The following is a 15,571-nucleotide window of genomic DNA, read 5'->3' as shown; positions in this document are numbered from 1 at the left end:
TCCATACAGTCCACATATGGGAAGAAAGCTGCAAAAACGTTGTTAAAGTTATCGTTATTGCGATATCACAAAAACAAACACATTAATATATATCTGTTCATTAAGTCTACAGGAATTGAGTTCCTCCCATGTACAGTGACGTTATACAGAGCCCAGAATTAAGCACAATACAGGGCAGCCAATCAGAACAAAGCTCATTTATATATACCAGTCTTAAAGGCACAGTAATAAAAACAGTCTGTTTAATTGTAAGGGATAAAGAGAGGCTGGAAAATTGTCATGTAAAAAATTATTTATGATTTATAACAAATGTTACTGGTGAACCTCAGGGAAAAAACATACAAGAACAATATGGTATATGGGACCTTTTAGATGTCTAACAAAAGCTGTTCTTATGATGTTTTATGCATTTGTCAAACACTAAAAACATTTAAAAAGAAATTCCATAAGATTTTCTGGTATCTGTGCATGATAAGGCAGAAAACTACTATGCTGATTGTAGTGGAAAACTTGTCCTATGTCTGAAAAAACAAAACACACAGATTTATAGCTTAATTTGCTTTTGACTGAGGAATCTATGAGATCTAAGTGTTCTACAGAAGTACATTTGTGTATTGTATTAATGCTTAATGTTTGTTAATGTTCAGCAACAGCCCAATGGCTTCTTTTATTAGTGCGTTTTGAATCAGCGGGAGTTCTGTTAAGGGAAAAGGGTCAAAACTACTGTGAGTGGTAACAGACTGTATGTTACAGATGCAGCAGACAGAGATTAGGTTGAAAAACGCTGGAGAATTCCTTTAAAAGCCAATGAATGTGCTTGTTTTATCCTCCAGCATGTACTGTTACATGTGTGGCAAGCAGAAGTATCAGGTATTCTTTTCTTTAGATTGCATAAAAAACACAAAATACATCCAAACAGCAGGTCTATTATCAACCCATGTGAACATAGTTCTGGTCATTCACTCATACAACACACGCAGGCAGCTTGCAAAAACACAGTTATGCCAACTATAGATGGTTTAGTGGTTCAGTGTTAGCTCATCAAGTACAAGTTTTGGCGAAGGCTGGCAGGTAAATCAAAAGAGCCCAGTCAATAATACAGGAGGTTCTTGCATGATGTTTGAGAACTTAAGAAAGGATAAGAAAGGTGAGCAGCTCCACAGGAGGTCATTAAAAACAATAATTTAAAAAGGCAAACATTTTTTGGAATGGCAATAAATTACCTTATTGCTTTTTTTTCTATACATTTTGACTTTTATTATCTAAAATGTTATTTATTTTACATACTGTGAAATCATATAAATACAGTATACACTACATTACAATGCAAAATACTTTGTGTATATTGTTTCCCAAAGGAATATGATAAGGGGTTTGCTCAGGTTCAGTGGGCTTAACACTAGCACCAGTCAGAAAAAACAGATACTCCTTGGGTTTGCTCAGATCAAGGCACTTTCTGGTAACATAAATGAATCTCTCCCCCTCTTATTCCCTCGTTTTCTTGTCGTCTTTACCTCTCCGCACTCTACAGAGTCAGTAACCTTGATTTTTTTGTTGTTTGTTTCCACTGTGTTGATCAGAGCAGGAGCCAGTCCAGACTCCCCAAAGAACAAACCATCGTTGTTTTGTCCAGTCCCAGGTTCCTCTCTCTACAAGATCTTCTAAGAGAGCAAAAAGGAACAGATATGCCGTTCTTCTCCTCTCTCATTCACACTTCCATCTCCTGTCCTGGGGATGTCGGGGCCATAATGTCGAAGCAGGTCTCCATCATGACGCGAGACTTGCACAGGTTTACGCAAAACTCCAGCTCGCCTGTGGCCTGAGCCAGAGCCTCTAGGTAGTCCTGGGAGTCCTGGTCCAGATCTGGGTCCACATCAACTGAAGGGAAGGGAGGAGAACAAAGAATGTGAGAGAGGACCAAAATCAGGACAGAATATCTAAGCTATATACAGGTGTTCCTGTGGCAGGATTGTTGAGTTATGGTATTACTTCTCAGAAAGCAGACAAGCTTCCACATAAAAAATATATCTTTCCTGTTCTGCTGAACGCTTTAGGTGGTCCTGTAGTCCTACCACTTTACGCATTTTAGAGTTTTTCCTGATATCAACACACCTGATGTAAGTAACAAACTAATTAACAAGCCCTTCCTGTAGTGAACTGAGTGGGTTCTTGAAGGGAAAACACTACAACATGCAAGGCAGCTGAACTCCATGAAAAGACCAAGTTTGAGAAGCACTGGATGAGACTAAAGTACCTCTCAAATACAAATATGTTAACCTTTACGCCCAAAGGGCTTTATGTGGCTCCACATTTAATTCCTCACTATCATAGCTACAGTACATTATTTACATAGTAGTTTCTAAACAATTCATAGTAGTTACTGGATAATAAGTCTGAAGTTTGATAACAGAATACATTTAAACAAGATCCTGTAAATACTGTGTAAAATAAGACATTACACAAAACAAAATTATTCTGTGCTGAGACTTTTTAGTCGTCGAATTCAGTCAAGAATGAGATTTTGTAGTTGTTGAGTTAATCAAGAGTAAGACTTTGCAGTAGTTGAGTCAGAATCAAGCCCAAGACTTTTCAGTAGCTGATTCAAAGTCACAGCTTAAACTTTTTAGTAGTTGATTCAGAGTCAAGACAGAGACTTTGACTCAACTACCAAAAAGTCTGTCTTGACTCTCACTCACAATTACAAAGTCAAGACTAGACTTTATAGTTGATGAGTCAGAATCAAGACCAAGACTTTTTAGTAGTTGATCCAGAAACAAGACTCTTTTTAGTGAATGATTCAGAGTCAAGACTGAGACTTATTAGTAGCTGATTCAGACTCAAGAATGAGGCCTTTTAGTGGCAGAATCAGAGTCAAGACCAAGACTTTATAGCAGTCAAGTTAGAGTCAAGGCCGAGACTTTTTAGTAGATGAGTCCTAGTCAAGACCCAGACTTTGTGGTAGGCGAGTCAGTGTCAAGACCATGACTTTAGAGTAGAAGAGTCCTAGACAAGACTGACACCTTGTAGTAGTCAAGTCAGAGTCAAAACCAAGACTTGGTAGTAGTTGAGTCAGAGTCAAGAAAGAGACTTTGTCATAAAGTCAGAGTCAAGAATGAGAGATGTAGTCCTCGAGTAGAGGAGTCCTAGACATGAATGAGACTTTGTAGTAGTTGAGTCAGAGTCAAGAATGAGACTTTTTAGAAGTCGAGTCAGAGTCAGAAAAGTTCAGTTTCCAGTGACCCCAGATGGAGAGACTGAACTCAGCTGGTCTCAAGAACAATTTCTGAATCCAAATGATGTTGAGACTGAGACAGAACTCGAGTACTACAACAATGGTTTGCCGTCAATAATCAGAAGGACACAATCTATCTCTGTATCTAGGCAGAGTACACCCACCCCCTCCAGCACCCCTCAGCCTCAGAGTGAAAGCTATAGATAGGCAGATTGACAGGTAAGAGACACAGATACAGAGTGGATAGTGAGGAGGTGATGGACAGAGATGGAAAAAGCTTGCAAACACAAACATATACACCACTCTCATTTCACCCAGTGCTCAAGAGGGGCTTGATTTATAAAGCATGACTAGCCCGATCATGACTTTACCAAAGACAGCAGTCACAGATGAATGGTAAATACCCTCTGGCCAGAGGGACAAGGCTGATTGCAGGAGGGAAAATAATGCCTTATTGATTCAAGGACACACAGCGTTCTTACAGAACAAACACTCACACACACACACACACAAACAAACAAACTATCTTTCACTCTCATTCTTACACTCACTTTCTCTCTCCATTTTCCAACAGCAATTTCAATGCTTCTTTATTAAATAACATTCTAGCTTTCTTTGTGTTTGCTGCTTCTTACTCTGTTCCTCTAAGTTTGAAGGAATGCTTCTGAAAGGGGCAGATAATCAACCCACAGAGATCTACAGCCCCGTAGGCTGTTGGTTATGTCTCAACAAAGTATGTAACACTAATCACATTTTCCAAAATATTTCTTTCCACAGCTTGAAAATAACCTAGAGGCTCTGAATTTGTCAGTGAGCACTGAGAAATAGACTAACCTGCACAGCTGATTGCACTGCTATGGAGGCAAATGCTTTTGGCTAGAGGCACAATTGTCCACAAAAATATCCCCTGATTTTGCTGCAGCCTTTCATTAGCTTGTCTTTTGTATTGAATGTAGCTGTGTTCCCAAAGCTAGCCTGCAGTTCATGTGGGGTGCATTTCTAAATTGCTATGTCATAGACGGCTGTTACAATCAGAAGGATTCTCCAAATATAGTTGAGAACTGAAGCCTACATTCTGAAAACTCACTGTCTTCTGTCATACAAAATTCAAGAACTAAGAGCGACACAATTTGTACTACATGTTTAAAGGGGCACTCCAGCCAAAATGAAAAATGTAATCATTGCTGTTTCTGTTGTAAGTATGTCTTAGACTGGTGCTGCAGTTTCTTTTGAAAAACTACAAGTTCTTTAGGGCAGATACTTCACGGTAGGTTGTTTTTTCCACCAGGTGGCTAATGCAGAAAGAAGCCAGATAGCTACCGATACTGCTAGAAAGCCAGATAAAAGGCCTGTATTTGTTAGCCTCTACATCAATGGCTATGCTAGCAACCTAGATAATTTTTTATAGTGGAGGGGATTCCCAAAATATGCAAAACTGTGAATCTAACCAATGAGGCAGAGGGATACAATGTTGGGATAAAGAATATTTCACCACAATAAATGTATTAAAGGCCAGTTTTAGGCCGGAAACTTGTAACATGCAGAGTAAAACATACAGTGTATTAGTTCTTGGTTGTTATCTTTTTTAGAGGGTGCAAAGTGATTGCAGGGTATAAAATGTGTCTGCTTACAGTGAGTCATTTGTATGCAAGATAGCATTTAATTACCAACAAATTAATTTTTACTATTATTCTCATCAACACTATTTTCTCCATTAAATTCTGTGCACCGACTCTTGCGGTGACGTGACAAAGCTGACCCCCCTGTTTTGCATTATGTAATACAAATGACGGGCCTCCATAGGACAGTGCCAAAGAAGACCCACCTTTCTCAACTGAAACTAAGCTTTTGGTACTCAGCTTGTGTCTTGCGTTCATTGGATCATTAAACATTAACACTGGTTTAGCTAATAACAACAAAATTAAGATAAAAGTATAAGAACAATTCAAATCAATAGATTTATTTACAAGGTTGTAGTTCAAAAAAACAAAATGAGTCAAACAAAAGAGATTAAATTAAGTTATGAGTCATTTGGAATTCTTAGCAATTAGTAAACTCCTAGCAAAAATATTTTAGTTTAATGCTATTCTTGCTAACTTGCTATTCTTGTTACCTCAGCACACTCTAGTAAATCCACAAGCACCAAGTTCAGAAACTCAATTTATTGCTGTAAAGAGGACTATTAGCCTACACAGCACTAAACAGTGCTTAAAGCCATTTCTGCTGTCTTTGATGCTTGTTAGCATATTTGCCTGATCAACACCGAAGCCAACATAAAGACACACTAATACACCTTTTACACTATACACTACTACACTAAATATGCCCCCAGAGACAGCCTAATCTTCTCAAGAGCTATCATGCTCATGAGTATCACATTACTTCTCTCAAAGCAGCTCAATACCAGTATTTGAAGCATCTTGTCTTTGCACAAAGATAAAAACATATACACTGAAAAAGGTAATGCACCAATGGGACTGTATGAATAAAATATTGTCATTGACACGCCATCATTTAAAAATGTCAGTTGTCCTTTACATTGTGTGAACATTGCATGGCAAATGGACCAGCAGAAATCCATTGTAATTAGTTGGAATTGGATCTTCCTGCACGTACTTACAATAAAAGTTAAGAATGTTTTTCCTTTCTTTCTGAATTTACCTCTAAATTCTAGAGATACAAGGTTGCAGTAGGACAGTGATGACACATCAACACAATCACTGTCAGTAAATAATTCAAGCGAAAGACGAAACTGTGTTGATTCAAATATACATTTGAATCAAGGACTATTCCTTGACTGCCAGCACCTGATGGAATAGATATAAATCTGCTATTAAGTATTGTACATGGAAAAGTCTGCAAGTGTAAAATGTTTCTATTTATAATTTTACTAAGAATACAGGCATTTTACATGTCTGTACAGAAAGCCATTGAAATTCTGTTTCAAATATTACTAAATAAAGATGCTCTGAGGTATGTTTCCACATACATATATTTATTGAATATAAAAGCAATACTTTTAAGAAGAATATATGTAATTATGTTTCAAAAAAATATAATGATTTTCTGCATCCTTTAGTTTTCTACCCCACCATATCAATTTATTTAGCCATAAAAATAATGTTCTATCGTATTAAATGACATGATAAAGTGACATTATTTAAGCTCAAAAGCTGGTAAATTTTTTGCTTATTAAACATTGAAAATCTGTTGTTCTCTGAAACCTTAACAGGGTGTGTCAACCATATGTCCACCCTGTTACACAAAACAGTTTTTGATGAACTTTTGGAAAAATTTGGAAAAACTTTGGAAAATCCATATCATTCCCTGTTAAAAAAGTGAGATTATATCCTTGACAATAGGGAGCAGCCAGATTTTCATGACACATGTCACCCCTCAATTAGAAATTCGGTATAATGCGTTTGGACTTAAGAGTTATTAGACACAGAAATGTTAAAATACAGGTGGGAAAATCTGTTTTGGTGGTAAAAGCAATATGTAATTGAAACTATAGAAGACCAAATTTCAAACTAGTTTGTCCATTTGGCACAGACTTATGGCATGACTCAAGTCAACTGAATGCATTACTCTTTTCGATATCCTTCGGTCCAGCAGTTACAGAACTACCCTGTGCTTACTACTCATTGCTGTAAAATAATAAGCAGTGAGCAAAAATCATTAATTGCTGGATCAAAGTCCAAAGTACCAAAGTAAGGAAACTCACAGTCTCCCATCCACTTGGCGGGGTCCAGCATTAGCCGAGTCTTGGCGTCCTCCAGCTCCCTCTTCAGCCTCTCGTGCTTGGCCCGCAGCTCCCTGATCTGCTGCTGCCGCTTCTCCAGCATCCTGAGGCGAGCGTTGAAGTACTGCAAGCCCTACAGGGAGAGACAATGACGGGACAGCAGCTGAGCGACGACTGAGCTGTGCTTAGTGAACTGTACAGCTCAGCATGTGTGCTGCTGATAAATTGCCAGGTAAAGCTCGGGGACCTGCGCCAGGCACCTGCTCGCTACTGAGGGCTCCACTGTGGGTGCAGGTTTCCAACACTGGAGCTTAAAGTAAATTGAGTCACGAGTAACCTGTGCGAGGTGCCAGTCCATTGGCCGGATTAATTAAGGCAGAGCTGGAAATAAAATTAGCCTAAGCTCTCGCTAGCCCTAAATCTCCTGAAGGGACGTTTGCTTAAGGGATTAAAAAGAGGGAACATGACCACGAGGAACAAATTATTAGGTTATTAAAAGGTAGAATAACAATACAGATTATCCTAACCCCTGCCCTTTGTATCCTATCACTGGAGCAGACACTGGAAATGTAGTGTTTTTAATTCCTTTTACTGTTTACAGTCCTTTTTTGCGCATTATGGGTGAATACGTTTTTACCTCGCCATGCTACACTATTGTGCAGAATTCAGAGACTATCCTCTATTTATTTCATATTCAGTCAAAATGGCTTTTAAGCACAAGTTATTCATTTTTATATTTCTAAGAGGATTAGATATAAGATAAGCAAAGAAAAAGAAGAGGAGGTTGGAAAAGGTTATGGACTGATGATGTCTTTGGTATTACTTGTTATTACTTATATCATAATAAGCAGAAAATGCAACCAACTTCTAAGACTGAACTTTGATGGTGCGGAAAAAAATCCCAGCAGATTTTTTTTGAAAAACTGAAAACACAAACAAAATTGGAAGTTTTTATAAAAGGCAAAGGGTGAAAATACTAAATGCTGAAAATATTTATATTGTATTTAGTTGTTGCGGCTTCTCTGATATTTTCTGTTTAATATATGTTTTCTGCTTTTCCCTTAATACTGGAAAATGAATAGATAGATAAATGGATGGATGGATGGATGGATGAATGCACAGATAGATACATAGATGGATAGATAGACAGATGGATAAGTAGATAGATCACTTTATTAATCCCAGAGGGAAAGTCGTCTTGTATATCTTGTACATAATGGCCGTTTTGACTGGAAATTAAATGAAAGGTGGTCTCTGACTTTTGCACAGTACTGTATGTATGAACATTTTGGCCTCATACATTTTTAACTGCTCCGCAATTTCAGCACACTTGCTTTGTTCACTTTGTGCATTTGGGCCCCATCCATCCACTCCAATAAACATACCTTTTCAACATCCTGAAATGGCTGACAGGAAGTAGGAGGGAGGAAAGAGAGAGATGTTTGAGTATGCTAATGCAAATATAACAGACACACAGAGATGAAGGCTCTATCGCTCTGTCTCAGACACTCAAATAACATAAATGAGAATATTCTGCTAGTCATAAAACCACTCCTTCCCCTTCACACACACATACACTCACTCACATGCAGAGTAAAAAGCTCTTTTTTTGACTGTGAGCTGCCAAGCTCTCAAAGATGAATCAGAGGTCGTGTTCTCTTAATTGAAAATAAATCATGGCACCTTTCGATGAAGTCAATGTCTTCTCCACACAACTGGTAGGGCATGGAGAGCCAGGCCTGTGGGAACGGTTAATGACCCGTGGCTATGCAGCACAGAACGAGCCATAAAGAGCCATCAGGCAGGCCGCAGATTGAGAGGCCACACCTCATTCATCACGGTACCCCACCCTCACTCTGAGCTTTGGTACCAGCCCACCCAAGCTCCAGCTATCAGTCATATCCACATCAATTAGGAGCCATCAGTAATTGTTCCTGAGACAACCTCCCCTCCTGACAAATGCAAATGCCACACACTTGCGGAAATGAAGACGGAGAGAGGAATATTGGATACAACCGCTGATGCTTGCAGTTTTTAATTAATGCCACGCTCAATTAGGAATGGTGAGCTGCACTGTCCTCTTCAAGCCATCACACTGTGACCGCGCTGTGTGCAGGACACAGAAATGAACTTCGGACATCCTCAAAGGAGGAAAGCTTTTCATCTGACAAATCTGCACACCTTTGACCATACCCCTCCTTGTTTGGGTCAATTTGATCTGTTATGAATTTTTACTGAAACCATACTACAAACTTAAAGATGAAAAAAAAAAAGTAAAATAATTATTCGTGTTTAATTGCATTATTTTGTCTAGTCAATCGTGATGAACCACATTTGTCTTATTTGTTCAAGTTTTACATCAACGAGGGATTCAATTAAAAAAGCAGTGTATTTTGTTAGAGCTATATAAGCGACTAAAATAAACTTCATCAAAATGTACTTAATAATTTCAATAACTTGATAATTTTATTTGTTATTGAGTGAATTTTCATCACCAATGTCTAGTGTGAGCAACAGTGGCTGCATGTTCCAGCTAAAGAGTGTATATATCATATAGTTGTATGCAAAAGTCTAAACCCCCCTAGGCAAATTATGCGTTTTTCTAAGTGAAAACTTGTTAACATATCCTCTACAGACAGCACACTTACACATGGTAAACATGTTTTTCTGCAAATTTTACTGCGCAATTTCTATTTATCTGCTGAGTTTAACACATTGGAAAAAATAAAACATAACATAAAATTGTGCCATAACTTTTGCACAGGCCACATTTTATTTTATTTTTTATTTTTTGTAATATGTTAAATTCAGCAAATTAACAGTAATTGTGCATTAAAATGTGAGAAGAGTGTTCTCTGTAGGATGTGTTAACTTATTTTCACTTAGAAATTCAACAAAACTGTAATTTGACCGGGCGGCACGGTGGCGCAGCAGGTAGCAAGAATGGCCTGGGTTCGATTCCCGGCCGGGCGACCAGGGTCCTTTCTGTGTGGAGTATGCATGTTCTCCCCGCGTGGGTTTCCTCCGGGTACTCCGGTTTCCTCCCACAGTCCAAAAACATGCAGTCAGGCCAACTGGACATGCTAAATTGCCCCTAGGTGTGAGTGTATGTGTGTGAATGTGTATGTCTGTCTGTCTGCCCTGCGATGGACTGGCGACCTGTCCAGGGTGTATCCTGCCTTCTGCCCAATGACAGCTGGGATAGGCTCCAGCACCCCACCACAACCCAGAAGGATAAGCGGTTTAGATGATGTATGTACGTATGTATGTATGTATGTAACTTGACCAGGGGTGAGAAAACATTTGCATATGACTGTATATCATGTATATGGTTCCAATTCCTTGACAATTGTAGAACTTCTGCTTTTGCTGTCATACGTACAACTTGTGGATTCAGTTACAGTGGAGTAGATGTGGGCAATATAATATTTTACCATTATTTTACCATGTTGTGGATACTATACTCTTAAAGAACACTGATCAACCCTATGTTTAATTTAAAAGAGAGCACAATTAGTCCTGCTGAAATAGATTTAATTGTTTTAATAAAAACAATTTTACTCATAGTTTTCGATGGCAATTTTAAATGTGCATTGTGAAAATGTCTTTAAATATTGTGATACTATGATATTTTTGCCATATATTTTCAATGGGAACTGGTGCTTTCCACTGTTGTTTTTGTTAGTTTGCTGCTCATTGATTTGAGCATAGTCCAGCATAGTCTATTGAAGGTGCTGAAGGTCTTGCTTTAAAAGCATTTAAGCCATGCTCTATTTGAATGAGAAGGCTACAATCACAGATTCTATCACAGCAACATACAGTGCTCAAACAGCTGTGTTTCAGCTTGCACTATTACAGATGGTTTGAAAAGTCAAACTCCGAAAATGTGTTAACTGCTTTAAAAAAGGTGATGTTATAAATATTACGTGTTGATGCATATTTAACGTTTTGACGTGCTAACGTTAACAGATCTACTTTTTAACATTCAAATGTACATACTGTTTTCATGTCTGTTATTGTGGTACCACATTCTGACCTGAAAAGTAGTGCTCTCTTTCTTTGCTTCCCTAAATCAGCATAACCAGCAATGTCAAGGCAATGATCATACAAAACCACTATATGTAATACGCATTCCTTGAGCTTATCATCATTCCTGGTTCTCTTTACTGGATGTCTTTACTTTAGATTTTATATCTAGCAAAAGCAAATCACTGAAAGGATCCTTGGTAAATGACATGATTTGAAAAATGAGACAGCAATTAGACCTCTGAGATTGTATTAAGTGAGTAAGACATTTCAACAATAACTGCACAAACAAAACACTCCAACAGCATGCTCTCAAGCTACTCAAGTACGCTTCGCCTGGCAGACATTCATCATACATGCAGATTCAGTATAGGATAGAGTGCTCTCACCTCCGTGACCATGCCCTCCTTGTGCCTCTGAAGCCGCTCCACATCATCTATCTCGTACACCTTAATCTCAAAGGCCTCCTTCAGGGTGCCTCCCAATGGAGGCAGGTCCACCCACTGGCCTGCAGCACCAGCCTTCCTGCCTAGTGAAGAAGTGTCCGGTAGGGGAGCAGGGATCAGTCGTCGCCGCTGCAGCCCTGGAGGGGTCAGACAGGGCAATGCTCTACATCTGGGCCGAAGATGCACACCAGGAATATCCAAGGGTTTGTAGGCATGCTTTTAAATATGTATGTGGCTTGAATGCAGTTACTGCATTTAAAGGTAGAAGCGATTTCAAAATAGCAGTCAACTCCAGCATGAGGCTGATAATGTATGCATTAAGGGCAAGAATGTATCTTCTGCATTTTACTCCAAAAATGAATTACAGAGTTGTGCTCAAATCCCAATGAAGTGAATGCCCCTTCAGATAGGCTTTACAAAGATACATCATTTACTTCACAATGTCATGGCACTTCTGTTATACAAAGATTTGTGATAAGAATATGAACAGCCAGAAAAAGTCCATATGCAAACTGTGGAGTCATTCAAAGGAATGGGATTTCCCAGGCATGCACCAGTATATTTTGAGCTGTTCGATGAACACGGACATGGTGTTAAAGCACATATGTAATAAAGGGTTGATGTTACATTTCAATGATGCAATTCTGCAGAGAAAAGGTATGAAGTATGACAGGTTATCAGTAGTACTATAGCTACGCACACATTGTTAGATGAAGCAATCTAGGCATAAGAAATTCATATGTCCTTGAAAGCATTAAGAAAAGTGCCAGGCTCCTAATCTCACCCTTACATCAAATAACCCAAAGAAAGAAAGCACATCGGCATCAAGTAATGGCTGAATATTCCTGGTATCTACGACAGACATCATTTCTTTGGAAAGTTCAGTTTAAAATGCATTAGCTCCTGGCTGCCTTGGAAATGAAACCTACCATTGGCTCTCTTTTTGGGAGACTTTGAGACCTTGGCTCGGCTGGAAGTAGACACTCCGCTCTCGCTCATGGAGTCATGGGCTGATGATGTACTGCCTGTAGTTTCACTATCCCTGATCATGCTTTCATAGCCACTGCTGCCTCCACTGTGGTAGAAGAGTGCCGTGCGACCCATGGCTGGAGGAAGCTCCCCACTGAGGACACTGCTGTTGTCACTGCCGTGGCCACTGCTGTAGCGTTGAGGTCGCCGAGGAGCAGTGATCTTGCTGTAGGGTGAGGGTAATGCAGCAGGCATTGAAAGATCACTGGGAGTGGAGCCAAAATCACTTGCCTGATCACCAGATCCCTTGATGTGCTTCTTGGAGCTGCCTGATGCTAGCTCGCTAACACGGCTGTTAGCTGCACGAACAGCTTGTTTTGTGCCCATTATGGTACCCTTGCCTGGTTTGCCATTGGCACCAAGAACAGAACGACTTGGGGGTTTTCCAGTTGGAGGTAGACTTGCATTCTGTGCAGAAATTGATTTGGTGGAACTCAAAGCTTTGGAGCCATTAGTAGACAAGGACTTTGTTTTGTTTCCATTGCTAGCAATGGCTCTAGGGGTTATACTGGCTTTAATTTGCCCCAACTTACTGACTCCAGAGGAAGTAGATGATGGAGGAGAAATGGGCAAAGATGTGGAACTGGTTACCCCAAGTCTGGGCACAGTCCTATTTGACTTGCCATTGCTGCCCAAGCTGGCACTACTGCTCTCTCTCAGTGTCCCTTGTTTAGATCTAACTGATGTTAAGCTGTCGCATCTTTCAAGAGACAAAAGACTGCCAAAGTATCTTGCCGTGTCTCCTTTTGTTCCTCGTGTCTGAAGACTAGACCCTGCCTTTAAGCTGGATGATTTGAAGCTAAAAGATTCCCCTCTGAACTGAACATCAAAATCCTCCTCAGAGACTGATGCTTTGGATGAGGAAGATCTGGTCGCATCATTGCCCAATGACCTTAAGGCACTAGGGGACAGCAAAACCCGTGTCCTCTGGTCCAGGCTTGATTTTCGGAGTGGTGGGGCAGGGGGTGACATGCTGCCAGACTTTGGGAGCATGCTCCCTTTCTGGCCATTTGCTCTCTTCCCTAAAGATGAGAATTTCAAACTAGCACTTGTCTGTATGGTATCATGACCCCACTTGGTCTCCGTAGAGGTTTGGGGCACTGAGACCATGCCAAGTGTTGTGGCCCCTCGTCTGAGTTGAGGCATTCTGCTTAGACTCTCGCCCTTCTTAACACTGGATTTCTCACAACCATCCACCACCCTCTGTGATGAGGAGGATATGGGTATTTTGGGAGATCGTGGTACACTGTTGCTATTCCCACCCATTTTTCTGGAAGGAATTCCAGTCAAGCTGCTTTTAGATGGCTTGCTGGCAGAGATGAACTCTGTATTTCTTAAGTCTAACTGGCCACTAGTGTGCATCCACTGATCATCTGTCCTGTTTCCTTGCTGCTGCAACTCATGGCCGCAGCTGCTTGTTGAAGCAACAGATGAGGTAGGTTTGTTTTTTCTAGGGAGAGTAGAATGAGGAATGCCTGGAATCTGGACAGATGAGCTCAGGGTACTTGACTTTACAGGCTTTTGACCTCTTAGAGATGTTTTGGCAGTGTCATGAGGTGGAGGGCACTTAGTCATTTTCTCAGAGGTTACAGATTCGTAGTGCAACTCTGAAAAACATATTGCACTTTCACTGAAGGAGCTCTTTGCGCCTTGCTGGGAGAAAGACTCCATACTTAAAACACCAGGTATGTCCATTGTTGATGTATTTCCAAGTCTTATGCCCATTCCCCTTGATAAAAGGCCTCTTCCTGAATGTGTGCCATCGGTACCAACATTTGTTTTGCTTGGCCAAGAGCCTTTGGAAGATTGCACTGTGCTGTGTCCAGAAGAGAGCTCTTCTTTTGACCTTGCTTGGCTTATCAGTGCACGGTCTATTTGGGCCGTGTAAGCATCAAACTCATCATTAATGCTGCTGATTATACTGACTGGACGAGAGCCAGAGGCTAGAGCCTGCAAAGAACAGTCACTGTTGAAGCTGATGATGCTAGAGGGTCGACCATTGTCGGGAACAAGACCAGCAGGCAGCTCCTCTACCACAGTGAACACCAGTTCATCCTCCCCATTCAGCTCTACAGGCTGCTGAAGAGTGACAGTAGTCCTTAAAACATCTCTGTCTAGACATCTGCTCCTCAGAGCTGCTCGAAGGTGGCTCACCTCCAAGGGACTCCTACTAAGATGATGAGTTTGGTCAAGGACTGGGGAACCAGCACACTCTCCTTGCCTAAGTGCTTGTTGGCTCATACCCACTGGAGGTGTTCTTGTGGCTAATCCACCATCAGTGGCCATATCTGAGGTTCTGTGCAGTGAAAGGGAGGCATGGGGTTTTTGTACAGTCCCTTTGCTGAGGTAGACCTTCTCTCTTACAACTGGCTCAGAGTCTTGAGCTGAAGTTCTACTAGGCTCAGATACAGCACCATCTGAGGGCAATTTGAAATGTTCCATGTGAGCAGGCTTTTGGAGGGATGATTTAAGTGTCTTGGGAGAGACCGGAATCCCCTCTGTTGCTTTTCCAGCTCCACTCTGAGCCTTTGGGGCTGTCTGGGGTGCTTTCCCTTCACCGGTAAAAGCAGATGTGCTCTCACTCCCATCAATGCACTCCAGTCGCTCTTGTAACTCTGCAAAAGTGTTACATTTCAAATGGTCTCCATCTGATTTAGGTGCCTCTTTTGCTCGCTTTTTGTTCAGTGAGGGAATTATGGGAACAAAGGCAGGTGGGCCCTCATTATCGCTTAGTTCACGGTCAGAAATAGTGGCACCTCCAGGCCCCACGTAGATGACTGTATCGCAGGAGTGCTCACTGCTAGAGGAGTAGTCCGGGTCGCTGGACAAAAGTGTAGGGTGGTCCGGGTCTAGAGCCACCGTCCTGGGGTGGAAGGGTCTTAAATGAGCTGGTCGTCGGATTTGTCCCTCCTCACAAGAGCTCTCTCCTCCTGAGGAACTGGAAGTATACTGTAGGACACAAACAAAATGAGAACATTAAAGGTGTTAAATAGCTCTTTCTTTATGTACAATCAATTTGCTGTATAATTACTTGTCAATATCAGGAAAGGTCAAAAGTGTACTCCAGAGGCAAGACAAATATTAATGTCAACACAA

At 40.7% G+C, this 15,571-nt stretch overlaps 1 protein-coding gene across 1 annotated transcript in view; it reads right to left on the bottom strand.

Annotated features, from left to right (window-relative positions):
- Positions 1 to 274: 274 nt before the first annotated feature.
- The window catches only part of kif26aa (kinesin family member 26Aa), a 40,078-nt gene continuing 24,781 nt past the window's right edge, over positions 275 to 15,571 (bottom strand). The window contains exons 9-12 of the mRNA XM_036581957.1: positions 12,376 to 15,424; positions 11,390 to 11,583; positions 6,957 to 7,107; positions 275 to 1,878 (exon numbers count right to left, since the gene is read on the bottom strand). Of these exons, the coding sequence (XP_036437850.1) occupies positions 1,709 to 1,878; positions 6,957 to 7,107; positions 11,390 to 11,583; positions 12,376 to 15,424 (3,564 nt within the window). The 3' untranslated portion in view covers positions 275 to 1,708. The remainder of the gene's footprint in view (positions 1,879 to 6,956; positions 7,108 to 11,389; positions 11,584 to 12,375; positions 15,425 to 15,571) is intronic.

This window comes from Colossoma macropomum, unplaced genomic scaffold (assembly GCF_904425465.1).
Source record: "Colossoma macropomum unplaced genomic scaffold, Colossoma_macropomum, whole genome shotgun sequence".
In the NCBI taxonomy this organism is placed as follows: Eukaryota; Metazoa; Chordata; class Actinopteri; order Characiformes; family Serrasalmidae; genus Colossoma; species Colossoma macropomum.
The sequence above is the reverse complement of the archived record's forward strand: the minus strand, read 5'-3'. Positions and strand labels throughout refer to the sequence as shown.